Source organism: Pelophylax lessonae, assembly GCF_965119305.1.
Source record: "Pelophylax lessonae genome assembly, chromosome: 3".
NCBI lineage: Eukaryota > Metazoa > Chordata > Amphibia > Anura > Ranidae > Pelophylax > Pelophylax lessonae.
Genome location: NC_138770.1, coordinates 423,569,645 through 423,585,054, shown reverse-complemented (window position 1 = coordinate 423,585,054; position 15,410 = coordinate 423,569,645). Strand labels below are relative to the sequence as shown.

The following is a 15,410-nucleotide window of genomic DNA, read 5'->3' as shown; positions in this document are numbered from 1 at the left end:
ATTACTCGTTACCCTCAAAAGTAACTGTGTTAAGTAACGCCGTTTACTTAAACGCAGTTACTACCAACACTGGTGGTAGCGTTACTTTATTGCACACCATTAATCTGAATTTTAGGTTAAACAGTGTAGTCAACACTACAGTGAAAATTCTGTCATATAAAAGCTGATCTATTACCTTTACAGCTATAGTAGTGGGATTTCAAGAATTGAGGGTTTTCTACCATGTTCAACTATTCTGTCCAAAAAAATGTAATCATGTGTGGAGCATGTGGTTTAACCAGAAGTTCACCATGTTTGATGGTAACTCTTTTTTAAAGCAGGCATTGTTGCAGATCTTGTTCCTAGATTTCTGAAGGTAGTATACAAGCATTGTGTCTATGCCTGATCACATTTATTACAGAAGACATCAAAGTTACAACATTGGGCTAGACAACATCAATAGTTAATAGTTCATGGGTCAAGAATTTTAGGCTTCAGGGTGGGTTCACACTGAAGGACGGAGCGGTTTACAGCAGGGGGTCCGGTGCGTCCCTGTTCACCATTTCAGGTTCGATTTTAGTCCGAATCTTTGGCTAAATTCAGACCTGAAACGGACCAGAAGACAGACAGGACTCCTGTGCAATTCGCAACGGAGCTGCTCAGGAAATATGTGAACTGGCTCTAAAGAGAGCCTGTCACAATCTCCTGACATGCGAATTGGATGTAGGGAAGCCTGCACAATTCGCAATAGTGTGAACCCAGCCTGAAGGTCGAAGTATCAAATTGATTGATAAGAAGAAAAGGCAAAATGTTTTTCAGTCAGACATGGAGCCTTTTATTGTGAGGAAAATCAAAAAGGGAAATGCAAATTTTTGTTTATAGTAGTTCTAACCCATTTTCGAGTATGCTATAGCTGATAAAATCTCTGGTAGCCATATTGAGAAAAAATTTTAGTTCATTAGCAGATGGCCTTTGTTTACATCCGGCCTGTATAATACTGCAAGATGTTTGACCTCAATCTTCTGAGCACAGTAGACACACATAAATATATGAGGTTAGTAATATCAGTTGCATGTCATAAATATGATCCGTTTTGGAGCATCTGAGAAGACACAGTGCACTATTATCAGGGAGGGAATTTTTTTGAAACCAGGACAATATAACTCATCTGTATTCTGGAAATGCAGTTAAAGAAATATCTAGATCAAATAGTTGAATTGTTTCTAAATAAATTCTTTATTTTACCTTTTTATTTTGAAAAAAATGCACTTAAAGCCTTGTACATTACAGTTCAACAATTCATCCATATTTAACACTGCTCATCAATTCATGGTAATGTACTGTTTGCACAGAATGTGATGTCCCCTAGGATCTTCAGCATATATCACTTTTGCTGAGGAAATAAGGAAACCAAGGCAAATTATGGAAATGCTGCAAAGCAAACATTTCTCAAATGAGCTGTGCAGTTAATGAGAAATCATGTTTGTTTGGATAATTGCTTTCTAATTATAATTTTTTATAGAGAGTGTTAATAGGTTATATATATATATATATATATATATATATATATATATATATATATATATATACTGTGTGTTTAAAAATTCTAAACAGTGCTCAATCTAATTGCATATTGCTTGTGAACATTTTAATCTGTAACCTTGATCACTGCGAGAAGAAACTAGAGCCAGTACATCAAGAGGTGGATTTGTACTTCCTCGATGGAAGAAGGGAGGAGCTAGCCTTTTTTTAGTTTCGTATACCAAGTGAAAGGCTTAGAACATCTGTAAATGAGCTGTCTGTGGCCACATTTGGGTATGCGAGGGGAAATCTCTCCTCCTCCTGTCTGTATAATAGGTGCCAGACCGAAAAAAAAAAAAAATCCTCCCCCCAAAGTGGGCATAGCCAGCAATAAAGAATTAAATAAATAAATAAATTACTTTTCTAGGTGATAGCTGACAGATAAGAAATTAGAAATCTCATTGATAGGGACATAGACAGCCTTTAATTCCTAGCAGCAAAGCCAACAGAATGCCCCCCTCTGTCTACAGCTTAAAACTATCCTAGGCCCCTCTGGTTTATACTCCGGGCTAGGTTTATTGTTATGCAGAGTATTTTTTTATTTATTCTGGGAAGGAGTAGGAATAAAAAATACTCTGTATAAAAAGTGATCCTAGCAGAGAGTGCAAAAGGTTGTGTGCCTAGGGATAGAATCCATCCCTGATTTATATTCCTGCCATTGCCACTCCAAGTGCTTTCTAGTGTGGCATTGTAGCTGCCCACCATTACTTATCATGTTGTTGTGCTACAGACATTTTAGTAGTCAGAGACTATGCTAAGGATTTTGCAACAGTATGCAGTTATTAGTTTCATGTATTGTGAAATACACTATTGCATTGTGATCTAAACATGTTATTGAGTCATAAATAAGCTCAAAAACAATGCGGCTGTGCGCTTTCACTGGATTCGTGTTTTAATTTGCATTAACACATGCTTATTTTGAGGCATTGTTATGTGCATTGTGAGAGACCTCAATGAGTTAACTGCAGGTTATCGCACCAAAAATGTAGTATGCAAACAATATTTTCCAGGGCAACTCCATAGAATATTTTGGTATAAAATAAGATCTATTATCAGAAGAACATACAGCTTGTAAACCGCTCAGGGGATCCTGTGCACATAGCACTTCTCTCCTTTCTGAATCTATGCAGGGGTTGCCAAGCTGTGGTGCCCGCCTAGCTATCCAACAACACAGATCAACTGAGAGGTTTTTTAGTGTACAGAGAGACTGGATCTACAGCCTAATGTTCAGGGACATGGAGGGAGTGGAAACTGTCAGTTTGTATTGTGAATGGGTGCAGCTCGAGAAAGGGCTTTCTTTAACAAAAACACAAGCTGACAATAGCACACAGCTGCCCCTACACTTGATTGAGGCAGCCAAATATAGTACCTGGCTTGTGTTGTTATGAGATTGTGTTTTTGTGAATTAAAGCCATTTACTCCTGCTGCAGTCATTCACTCTTTCCTCTACTCTGCAGCCTGCTATTCAAAGGGATAAGGAGACAGAGCACTGCAGAATGGTTGGGCTCAGCAATGACCGAAAAATATTTATTTTATTTATTTATTTTAGGTACTTGTATAGCGCTGTCAATTTACGCAGCGCTTTACATATACATTGTACATTCACATCAGTCCCTGCCCTCAAGGAGCTTACAATCTAAGGTCCCTAACTCACATACATACACAGTAGGGCCAATTTTTTATACAGGATCCAGTTAACCTACCAGCATGTCTTTGGAGTGTGGCAGGAAACCGGAGTACCCGGAGGAAACACACGCGCAGGCACAGGGAGAACATGCAAACTCCAGGCAGGTAGTGTTGTGGTTGGGATTCGAACCAGCGACCCTCTTGCAGCTAGGTGAAAGTGCTAACCACTACACCACTGTGCCGCCCCATTGTTTAACTTTCACTGCTTGGATTTAAAATGGGGGACACAAGCCATGTGCACAAAGACCCCATGGGGCACCTACATTTTTGCTTCTGGTGATGACGACTCCTATTGAAAACTGTGTTTTTACCATTTCTTTACATTTTACGGCTGTGTAAGAAGGCATATCTATCTATCCCCCTTTACTACTAGATTATCATTGGCCTTCTTTTTAGGTGAATTCCTTTTTTTTTTTTTTTTTTTTTTTTTTTTTATATATATATTAAGTTTTTTAATTAATTTTAGTCTTCTAAAATTACAAACTTTCAGGTTTTAGTGGATATAAATGGATATGGAAGCATGCTGTCAGTAATAAAACAGACACTAAGATAAATCAATAGAGAAGGCAGTTTGTGTTTATTTCTGTCCATTATTGACTTGTTCAGAAAACTTGGCTTTCACATTAACAAACGTGCTTCGTTCTCACATACTGTTATATCCACGAGCCAAGACTAACCGTGCTGAAGTTAACACACTGTGCCTGCTGAAGATCAGGTACTAACTCATTTTTATGATGCCGCTCGGCTGTGAAGTCAAAGGTAATGTGATTTACACATACTGTTGCAGTATAGCAGAGAAAAAAATATGACTTTACATTTCCGACACGCACTTGAACACATTTTTCTAAGAAATGTATCTAGATATAGGTAGTGCGGTGATCATGGATGTATTAATTTGTGTTGACATCTGTGGCACATTTTTATCATAGTGAAGCCCATTCCAAATGCTTCATTAACTTTTTTTTTTTTTGTTCTTGATAGCTGTGAACAATGATTAGCTAACCTTTTGTAACTCATAGTTTTGATGAGCTTCATATTTTACTTTTTTACTTGACAGCCCATGTACTGCAATAAATACCTTAAATACTTACCTTAAGTGAATGCTTTAGCTCCTGAGGCAGAGCTAAAACTATCCAATACCATATTGAATGCACAAAGCACTAGGCTGTAGACTCACACGTTTTACTATCCCTTCAAATTTAGCAACTTAGGACAACTCCAGGTAGCACATTTAATAATTTAGTAAACTGCTATATACAGAATGAGATGCCAGAGTTAGAAAGACCACTATCTTCTAAGACCAATATTAGACCAAACCTTTTTGTTTTATACAAAGATGGTAATGGTTAGGACTTCTGTCTGTGTTCCCTTCAGCGAAATCTTTTGGCATTTCCGTTCCCATGACTGAGTGTTAAAGTGATGGGATCTCTTTCTGATGCAGAAAGAGAATGCAGCAAAACACATTTAATAGATTGAGGAAGGGTTGGAACATCTGTAAGGTTTTTATTGTATGTTCTCTTTCTTGGTGACTCCTACGCCCTCTAATCCCTCAGGACTGGAATCAAGGAGACATTGCCTCAGTTATAACACAGGCAGCAATAAAAGCTGGGCAATGGTTCTGACTCATACCTACTCTGATTTAAAAAAAAAAAGTTTTGCTGGGGTTTAGCTTTACCCACAGTTTTTGTCAGCAAGATGGTCACATGAGAGAGCTGTAGTCATTATTATGTACAATGTCATTTGTTGGTTCATTTATAATGAACAGCCGATATCACTATCACCGTTTTCTGCTATACTCCACTATGTTACTGTACCCCTCAATCTGCATTTTTTTCAGCCAGCTTATTTATAAAATGCAGGCCATGGTGTGGAGACTGAGATGTATTACAGAACTCCCACTGTCTATCACATGTGACCAAGATCTTCTTCTGGTCTTTTTTTTTTTCCTTCACTCATTTTTCCTGTTCAATATAGTTATTAAATGTTTTGTAATACAAAAATTTAAATAAAAAATAAAAGTAATAATAAAGTTATATGCATACATATAATGTGTACAATACATAACATAATTGGACAGCCCATTTTCCAAAAGGTGCAGTCTTGCCCAGTTGTTAGAGCCCAAATGTGTACATTTAACAGATATAAACCAAATCGCCTCATAAAGGAGGAGTCATGATACTGCAGGTTAGAAAGAAAAATGTTATCTGTATAGCAAATCCTAAAAAAAAATGACCAGAGTAAATTCACTGTGTTAATATAATGTGAGAACGCTTGCTTAATATATATGTTACTCCATTGTTACCCATATTCAGTGTCCTTATTTCTGCTGTTAGCATCAACTAGTATCCCACGTACAGTACTCCAAATGAATTGTCTGTTCTTTAGATGCAGCACTGCGTACACCTATACATTAAAACCAATGTGTCATATGGGTCCGTTAACCTACAAACGACTTCAAAAAAGAAACCAAAGGAAAACTTTTTTGCTTTTTGGAAATTATTTTTATAATCTAAATACCACCAAGTGTAAAACCACCTAATGCAAAAGTCCCTCAATGAAAGTCTTCTTTGAAATATTGTTGTCCACATCAATGTTTTTCAGTGGAGTCTCTGTGTCCTTCACCTTTTAACACTATACGCTCACCTTGATATATGACCTACAAACATGTAAAGAACTTCCAGCATGCAGAAAAGTTGTTTTTTTGGTTTATTTTTTTAAGGGTAATAGACACATAGGACACATTGGTTTTAGTGTGTAGGTGTATACAGTGCTGCACCTGAAGAATAGATATAGAGTAAATTTACTGCAGGTCTATGTGTAAAGTCCATGTAAGCAAATGACAAATTTACTAAATTTTCCTCTTAAGAAAAAGAGAACAAAAGCCCTTGAGCAGAGGTAAAAGGCCTTAGAACAAAGAAACAATAAAAGAAGAATAAGAGAAAAGAATTGAAAAAGGGAGGGAAATTGAAAATGGAAAATAAGTTAGAGAAGGACGTGGGTAAGGTACACTACATAAAGGAGGAGATGATCCCCCATCCCCGGGACCACAGAACCACATATGCCTATGAAATATTTCCAAAAGTCAGACATGTAACGATGTCTGATCAGGTTGCGAATAATTTATCCATAGGGTCCCAATTTTCAAAAATGTACTATGTTTGTCCTCTGAAATGGCAGTCAATATTTATTTGATCATTGTACTGTTTAGCAATAGTTTGTTTGAATTAAAAAGAAGCCAATTAATTTGACTGTTTTACAATGTAGTACTGGAGGTGGCATATTTGGCAAGGCCTCAACTGGATCCTTACACAGTTTACACTCAAGAACTGTATGTCTTAGGGAGTAAACGCTAATCCACAGCCTCTGTGCCTCAGGGCATATCCACTGTATATGTAACAAAGTTCTCTCCTGCTCACAACCTGCAATTCAATGGGGGGAGTTCTCTAGAATGTATTTGGAAATCCGGGAGGAAGTTAAATACCATTTAATCAAAACTTTAGTATGACCGTGGTAAGACCATAGGGCTATACCACTGCTTTAATAATGGGCCCTATAGTCCTAAGGCTGTTCAGAAAATAAGGAAAACCGAAAGTAAACACTGGGATGAAAATTTAATCCAGTCACTAGTTCACCCCACCCCCTGACACACAAAGTTTGTATATAGCCATTTTAATTTTGATTGTGGAAACCCTGGGTGCAATATAAGGTGGATAAAGGCATTATGATACTTTAAAAATTGAGCCATACCTTTCCTGTTTAGGTGCCTAAAGAAAGAAAGGTCTTGGGCAATGCTTTGTCTCTGTACGGGGAGGCCCAGGGCTTAGTGTTGTGTTTGTGGGCCGGACTGTCTTGTTTAGAACCTCCTCCCCCTGGTTCCCTTCTCCCTCCCTCGGTGGATGTGACTTAAGTTTGAATAAGTTCAGCACTGCTTAGCCTCTGTCTCCCTTTACTGAGTGTTTTTTTTCCACTCGCAGGCGGGAGGGGCATCTGTGGTTCCAGGTAAAGGCTTCTTACATCAGGCTGGCATCCACAGTTCTACCCTTGGAATCACCCACCCCAGCTGATATAAAATGTCATGAGAGGCACCTCCAAAAGAGTAGTAAGGGCACTAAAAAGACTTTGTGGTGCATGCCCAGAATGTGTGGCAGCACAGCAGCCACATATTTAGCTTCTATTTTGTTGATACTGAGAAGAGGGAGGACATTAGAAGTGGCAGGATCAACCTGGTATTTATCAAAATATATAAGGTAGGGAAAGAAAAGGTGCACAATATTGATAAAGGCCATCTTTATTATTATAAATATAAATGCCAAGAGAAACATTAATGGCACTTTAAAGATCTTGTGGTTAAATCATGGCAGGTCGTATCATGCTGGTTAGTTTAGGCATCTGTACACTGCATGAATTCTCCCAGATCTTTTGAGTAAAAAGTTTCTGTTTTTAACACATTTATTTAGATTCTACTAGTGGTCATTGTAAAAGGTTCTCTTTCTTTCATTGACGGACACAGCTCCTGGTCTTCTTAACCATTGGATTTTACTGCCCCCTACAGGAGTAGGACACTAGGCAGAAAAAAAGTCTGGCTACCGCCTATGGACAGTCCCAGGGAGTATACTCCCTCTCTCTGCTATAGTTTTTTTTTCTGCTTAGTCAGGAGTAAGGACCTAATTCTTTGCTGGGATCTCTGGTCCTGGCAATTTTTTCTTTTTAGATAGAATTTTTTTTCTCCTGGTTTTTCCCAGTGAGATCTACAATCAACTGCCGGACTGGGCGACGGGCTGGATAATCTAGATCCAGTGGTCACCCCAGTTTTGCCAGCGAGCGCGTGCGGACCTCAGCTCCACGCTAGTTTGGCCGCGACATAGCCGCACTGGGGCTGGCCTGCGAGTTAAAGACCTTGCGAGGTCGCATACGACCGGGTCTCGGCCCGAGTCGCAGCGTTCCTTCTGGCTGACAGCTCCCCCATTTCAATGGCAAGTAGGTTCTGTCTGGAGCGTTGCCCGCCTGGTTCCTTGTATGGTAAGTAACTGTCCCCCCTCTCCCCTGGAGGGTTTTGGGGTGGACGTGGGCCCCTCCATGGGACGTTTGGACCCCTTGGTTTCCCTCCTTCCCGTTAGGCACCCCCCATTGGTCTGATGGACCCTGTGGGACATTTCACCGCCCCATACGCCCCCCCCCCCTCCACTGATGCTGGAGCTGTGGGGTTGCCTGGTCAACCGCCTAGGTTGAGGAAGGTTGCTGTGCTGGCAGTGGGGTTGAGGGGTGCGCCACCGGCGACTGGGTGATAGGCAACTGGGGGGGGGGGGCTGTACCTGGTGGGGGCTACTGCCAAGGCCCCCCTTCCTGCCTGTGCTATTTTCTGAGGCCTAGGGATCCCTCCTGGTGCCATTTTCTTGTAGCCTGTGTGCTTAATGCATGGCCACCATGTTTCAGTGTTTTGCCATTGAAAATAGCGGCAGCCATGACAGTGGAGCCCTCTGGGCGGCGATTTCAGCCCCTCCTCATCCCCTGGTGCCGACTCCTGGATATTTTCATTTCCTGCCCAACGTTTGTGCAGATTCTCCTGGTAGCTGCGGTGCCTGGTTTCTGCGGGGTGGTGAGTCTCATGGGGTTCTCTACCTCTGCTGAGAATCGATTGGTGCTCTGTGGCTGGCAACTGGGTGGGCTGCCAGAGCGGTGGGGGTTGTCCCTTAGCAGTGTTTTACACTTTTTTGTGGGGTCTCCCTGGTGGTTTATGGAGTCTTTGGAGCACATCTCCCCCCACCTGTTCCCCTCTCTGAGGCTGCGGGGCCCTCTGGGTCCCATTCATCCATCGATGCACTGACGGCGGTCCTGGAGTCCTTGGTGTCCCCGGTGGAGATGGTTTTTGGGCGACAGGCTGGCAAAAAGCACCTACCCCTGCTTCATCTGTCTCATCAGATCCTGAATCGGATTTGGCCGCCGCAGACATTGGCCTTCTGCTGTGTCCGCAGCCAGGCGCCTTAAATCCCTGGAATGTAAGGAGGATTCCTCCCCTTCTGCTACCGCGTATGAAAAGGCGCTGGTAGACGCACTGATTGTAGCGGTGCATGAGACCTTAAAGATGGAGGACGCAGCTGAAGGTGCGGCGGAGGCGCAGGTTCCCTTTGGCATTCAAAAGCCATCCAGAGTGGAAAAGGTGTTGCCTTTCCTCTCCTATTTTGACAGAATTGTCACTAAATAGTGGGGATGGCCAAAGCGTCCCCTTGGTGTCCCTAAGCGATTTTTCTGGGCGATACCCTTATGAGGAATCCCTTTTTAAGAAGTTGACTGTTCCACCGGTGGTGGATCCTCCGGTTTCCAGATTAAACAAGGCAACCATGACTCAGGTTAAAGAGTCCCCTGCCTTTAAGGATCCGCTGACAGGAAGGCAGAGGCTGTGGCCCCCATTATGTATACCCTGGCTGGTTCCGCACTGAGGCCGATATTCACTCTTGCCTTGGTGTCGCAGACTCTGGCGGACCAGCTGGTCCAGGGGCTGGGGCTGCAGTTTATCTGTGATGTCTCTTTGGATACGGCTCCCCTAGTGGCTCGGATCTCTGTTTCGGCAGTGGACCTTCGGCGTGTATTTTGGCTTAAATGCTGGTCTGTGGACCAGACTTTTAAAAAGGCCTTGACTGATCTTCCCTTTCAAGGAGGTCGCCTGTTTGATGCTACCCTAGATGACCTCACGGCGCACTCTACTCGGGCGCTCAGTGCCTCCTGGGCCTTTCCGTCATCAGGCGTCAGTGACGCAGGTTTGCAAGGCGGCAACCTGGTCGCCGGTGTACACTTTCACAAAGTTCTATGAAGTGAATGTGTTGACATCTGCGGATGCTTCCTTTGGCCGTAAGGTTTTGCAGGCTGCTGTTTAGAGGACCTGGTCCTCTTTGAGTGTGTACTGTTTTTTTTTCAGGTGAGCTCTAGTTGTTTTGGTTAAGCTCCTGTTTACTGGGTTGGCTATAGTTTAGCCTTGGGAGTTTCTTTTTTTCGCTGTTCCCTCCCCTCATGGTTAACACTGCTTTGGACGTCACAATAGTTAAGAAGATCAGGAGCTGTGTCCGTCAATTAATGAAAGAGAAAATTGGATTTTTTTCTTACAGTGAAATGCATTTCTCTTATGTTCATTGACGGACACGGCACCCACACCTCTGTGGAGTTGTAATTCTTCTGACACTGCTTGTAACAAAACTGAGTATCTATAGCAGAGAGAGGGAGTATACCAACTGGGACTGCCCATAGGCGTAGCCAGACTTTTTTCTGCCTAGTGTCCTACTCCTGTAGGGGGCAGTATAACCTAATGGTTAGGAAGATCAGGAGCTGTGTCCGTCAATAAACATCAGAAACATTTATTTTACGGTAAGGCAAAAATCCCATTTTTATCAATGTTCTTAATTGCTAACTGTTGTAATGTGCTACCTACTATTCTTTTCTTTTTGTTTTTAACAGGAACAATACCGTTTTTGCTATGATGTTTCATTAGAATACCTTGAATCGTCATAGTTGGATATGCCAACCTGCACCTAATGTTCGGACAGATATTACTCCAGCTTTGCAAAGGGGGATTTTTACACCGGACCTTAAAAGTTTTAAACTGAAAAAAAAAAATCAACGAAGAGAAAGTATTTTTCTTATGACTTTCTGTATCTTCATAAAAAGAACTTGAACTGTTTTTATGACTGTATAGAGTATTGATGGATTTATTGCCACATTATCACATATAGTGCTGGAGGCAGAAGCAGGACAAGTCTTTACATCACAAGGATTTGTATGTATTTGTATATGCAGCCGTCTCATGAGACAACTTTAAAGCCAATATGTTGCATGTGTCTATATTTACAATGTGGCAGTATTCTCTCTTTTTTTTTTATTCAAATTTGTTTGAAAAAGATGCAAAGGAAAGCCGTGCAGCTTTGGCGGTAAATTCTCTTTACATTTTAAGTGTCACCAATCTGTACTTGGCTTACTATTTTTTTCATACGTTGATGGCTGGATCATACCATATATATTATTTTGGAAAAAAAAATCCCTAACATAAGCCAAAGAGTCAATTGTAAATATGTCAATATGGAGAAGCACACTCTGTATTTATTGCTTATTTACATTCCTTTCTTTTGACGGCTGAAGGAACAGTCATTTTTCCTGGGGAAAGCTTTTTGCTGAGATTGACGGCAGTTTATTTTTGTATGTATTGAGTGTAAGTAAGAGGCATCTGTTTTTTGCATTAACCCAAGAGCAATGTTTTGAAGATGTTTTGTTGTGCTCATACTGGTGAACTCAAGTTTATGTGACTGACTGGTTCTGGACCATCTTTAAAAGCCGGACCAAAGTGATGTAAAGTTTTCCACAAAGACTTGTACCTATGGATCAAATTACTCTCACAACTTATGGGAATCAAGGCTTACAAAGCTAGATCCGAGCCCTGGGCCACATTTTAGAAAAATTCCGAATGGGAGATCAAGAAGTTAAAACGTCGTTTTCCAGGTAATGAACACCTATGATTGGCACATTGTATCGAAATGTGTTTCTTGATGTTTACAGGACTGTAAGCTTTGGGCTCTCGGAAAATCAATTTGAAATAAATAAATATCTTATTCAAGGTGTGTGAGTTGTCCCATGATTTAAAAGGAGCATTCCTTCCTGGTCTGGCATTACTATGACGTGCTATTAATATTATATTTTGTGATTGATGTGAACATTTTTATACGTTCAGATTGTGTAGTGGTATAGGGGTCTCTAAAGTATCTGGGCCCAAATATGTGTACTGAAATTCCAAGTAATGTGTGAAAGCATTCGACAAACCACTAATACTTTACAGTACAGACCGCAACTGTGTTATGTCAGACAGTTTACTGTATTTACCTTATACTCAGTTATGTGCAATCCCCTTCAGAATAAACATAAACACATACATACAGGAGACATAGGAGGGTAGCTGGCCTCTGGCGCTTACCATCCACTTACACTGCTTCATGCATCATCTAATACATTTCCATGCCAGGATTTAATCTATTTTCAATAGGTGTCTCAGACACTAAGATGTCAACTCTATGTTAAAAACAATGTTCCCCGTTCAGCTACCCCCCAAGTGCATCCCTAGCTACTGTCGAAATGTTCACAATATATGGAAATGAATAGAAACTCAGCTGACTTTCCCGTTCTGATGGTATCACTTTAAGTTTGTATGTATTTGATCACACAAAGAGAAAGTCAGATCTGCCTGCAGGACACCCAGCTGAGAGTATAGTTGACCACAGATGTGAGGTGGCATATGGTCCTTTGACCTGTAAAGTTACGAAAATAAAAAGCCTTTTCTTAGGCTCCATGTACACGGGACGTTGTTAAAAGTCCCTTTGAATGCTGGAATTTTTAGGACGTTTGAAACGTCCGTTAGGTCGCGTTTGCACCCGCGTTTAGCGGGCTTTTGCGTTTAGAACCGTTCCTAGAGGTCAAAAAAATTATTCCCCTTTAAAATTGAGAAACACGAACGCTAAACGCGGGCCATCGCGTTCGGACGCGTTCAGATGCGTTCAGACGCATTTGTGCGTTTGAAACGCCGGGAAACACACGTTCGAACGCAAATAATTGCGTTCTAAAAAAAGTCCCTGAACGCAACTGCCTGCAAATGACTGTAAACGACCATGTGTACATGGACAGATAAGATAACATGGAGCTGCGTTCAGGGGCTTCTGAAAAAAACGCCCAACTGCTCCTAAACGGCCATTTCCAGCGTCCGTGTACATGGAGCCTTACCCTTTTGCCTTGTCTATTACCTTTATACTTCAAGTATTTTGCTTTATCTTAGGGTGCCATTTGTCTATTGATGAATAGATTAATGCAATCTTGATAGATCCTTTTGGAATGACATGAACTTTTACTAACTGGTGTATGTATCTGTATGTGTGTAATATAGAATTTAAAATCCAAATTTCTGACACATGTATGACTTTTCCTTTCTCATTTTATTTCATTTAGTATTTTCAGTAAATTGTGAGCTCAAATATATACTATATTACCAATAGTATTGGGATGCCTTTCTTTACACACACATGAACTTTAATGCCATCCCAGTCTTAGTCTGTAGGGTTCAGTATTTAGTTGACCCACCCTTTGCAGCTATAACAGCTTCCTCTCTTCTGGGAAGGCTGTTCACAAGGTTTAGTATTGTGTTTATGGGAATGTTTGTCCATTCTTCCAGAAGGGCATTTGTGAGGTTAGGCACTGATTTTGGGCGAGAAGGCCTGGCTTGCAGTCTCCACTCCAATTCATCCCAAAGATGATAATCTATGGGGTTGAGGTCAGGATTCTGTGCAGGCCAGTCAAGTTCCTCCACCCCAAACTTGCTCATCCATGTCTTTATGGACCTTGCTTTGTGCACTGGTCCAAATCATTTGGTGGAGGGGGGATTATGGTGTGGGGTTGTTTTTTAGGCATTGGGTTTGGCCCGTAATTCGAGTGAAGGGAACTCTAAAGGCGTCAGCATACCTAGAAATTTTGGACAATTTCATGCTCCTAACTTTGTGTGAACAGTTTGGGGATGGCCCCTTTATGTCCCAACATGACTACACACCAGTGCACAAAGCAAGGTCCATAAAGACATGGATGAGCGTGTTTAGGGGGGAGGAACTTGACTGGCCTGCACATCCCGATAGAAATCTGACCTCAAGCAAATAGAACACCTTTGGTATGAATTAGAGCGGAGACTGGAAGAATGGTCAAATATTCCCATGGACACACTCTTAAACCTTGTGGACAGCCTTCCCAGAAGAGTTGAAGCTGTTAAAGTGTCTAAGGGTAGGCCTACTCAATATTGAACCCTACACACTAAGACTGGGATGCCATTAAAGGTCTTGTGCATGTAAAGGCAAGCATCCCAATACTTTTGGTAATATAGTGTATTTGTCCCTCTACAAACCACACTTGAACTTGAAAAGTTGCTTGTGGTTTTTGATCAGTTTCTGTCCACCTGGATGACAGTGGCAAACTCCATTTTGGTAGTTGAAGGGGCTTATTTAGAAACCTGTTCATACCTATTAGAAAATCTCTGACAATAGGCCCCAGATCTGGTATAGAGCCGAGGAAAAGATAAAACTACCTTATGTATTTGTTAGTAACTTCTCTGGTCTTTGGTCCTTTCACACAGGCTTAGTTACCTACATGGCAGATGTTTTGCGACATCTGTGCCCGTTCAGTCTCAATCCACATTTTGACAACAGACATCTGAAGACCCATGATAGCTCTATGGCTGGCTGGATATAAAAGTATTTGTGTCCATTTACATAAGGCTACCTCCAATCTGTCATTTTAAGGATCCTGAAAAACAGAAAAGTAAGCAGCCCTTTTCCATTTTTTATTTTCTGGACATATACGCAAAGGTAGGCAGATGTAAATGCATACAAGTCTGTTTACATCTGCCCCCCAATAGAGCTAGATGAAGCTTTCGATCAGCTCTGCCTGAAAATCCCGATGGGCAGACCTGATTGGAAAGCGTGTAAGAAAGGAGCCTTATTGTCATTTGGTGCTTAATACCATAATAATACAATCATGGTATCATTTTAGAACACTGAGTAGTGCTTGTGCTGCTTAAATCATCAGGGGTTTTAACTTTACAGTTTTATTTTACTGGCAGAGGGAAGTTTGTCAGAAATGTCTGTCAGTGGTTTTATTGGAGAAGGATGGAACTGCTGTTGTCACCTTGATCCTGTTGACACATTCTTGGGTGCCCATCTAGGTTCAATGGTCAATAAATTTTTTTCCAAAGTTTTGCTTACTGAAAGGCCTTTTGGTGATTATGATAGACCCCTTCAAACGGAACAGAAATATGCTTTAGAATGACTGTATCACTTAGGAATCTTGAGAAATAGAAGATTAACTTTTAATGACTAAAAGTAGTAAATCACATAATGTTTCTGACACGCAGCATGAGTTCAGCAGGGCTAATAGTGTTTTGCTGCTAATTTTTATTTCTACTCAGTATTCCGTGCATCTCGCTGCAGCGTCCAATAATGGTCAGCCAGCTTTGATGGTATTTCAGTTGCCTTGTTACCATTATACCATTGTGACATTGTCCTGGAGAAACCTTTTACCATGTTCTTCAATGACTGCACCTAGATTTTTGTAAAAAAAAAAAAAAAAAAGTGTAAATGCAGGAAAATATCTCCTTGGAC

General features: G+C 41.1%; 1 protein-coding gene across 15 annotated transcripts in view; it reads left to right on the top strand.

Annotated features, from left to right (window-relative positions):
- Window positions 1-11,842, top strand: part of PTPRK (protein tyrosine phosphatase receptor type K) — a 658,422-nt gene extending 646,580 nt beyond the window's left edge. For all 15 annotated transcript variants that reach the window (XM_082251915.1, XM_082251914.1, XM_082251916.1 and 12 more), the window contains one exon: window positions 10,693-11,842. In XM_082251915.1, coding sequence (XP_082108041.1) covers window positions 10,693-10,746 — 54 coding nt within the window. In that variant the 3' untranslated portion in view covers window positions 10,747-11,842. The remainder of the gene's footprint in view (window positions 1-10,692) is intronic.
- The last annotated feature ends 3,568 nt before the right edge of the window (window positions 11,843-15,410 follow it).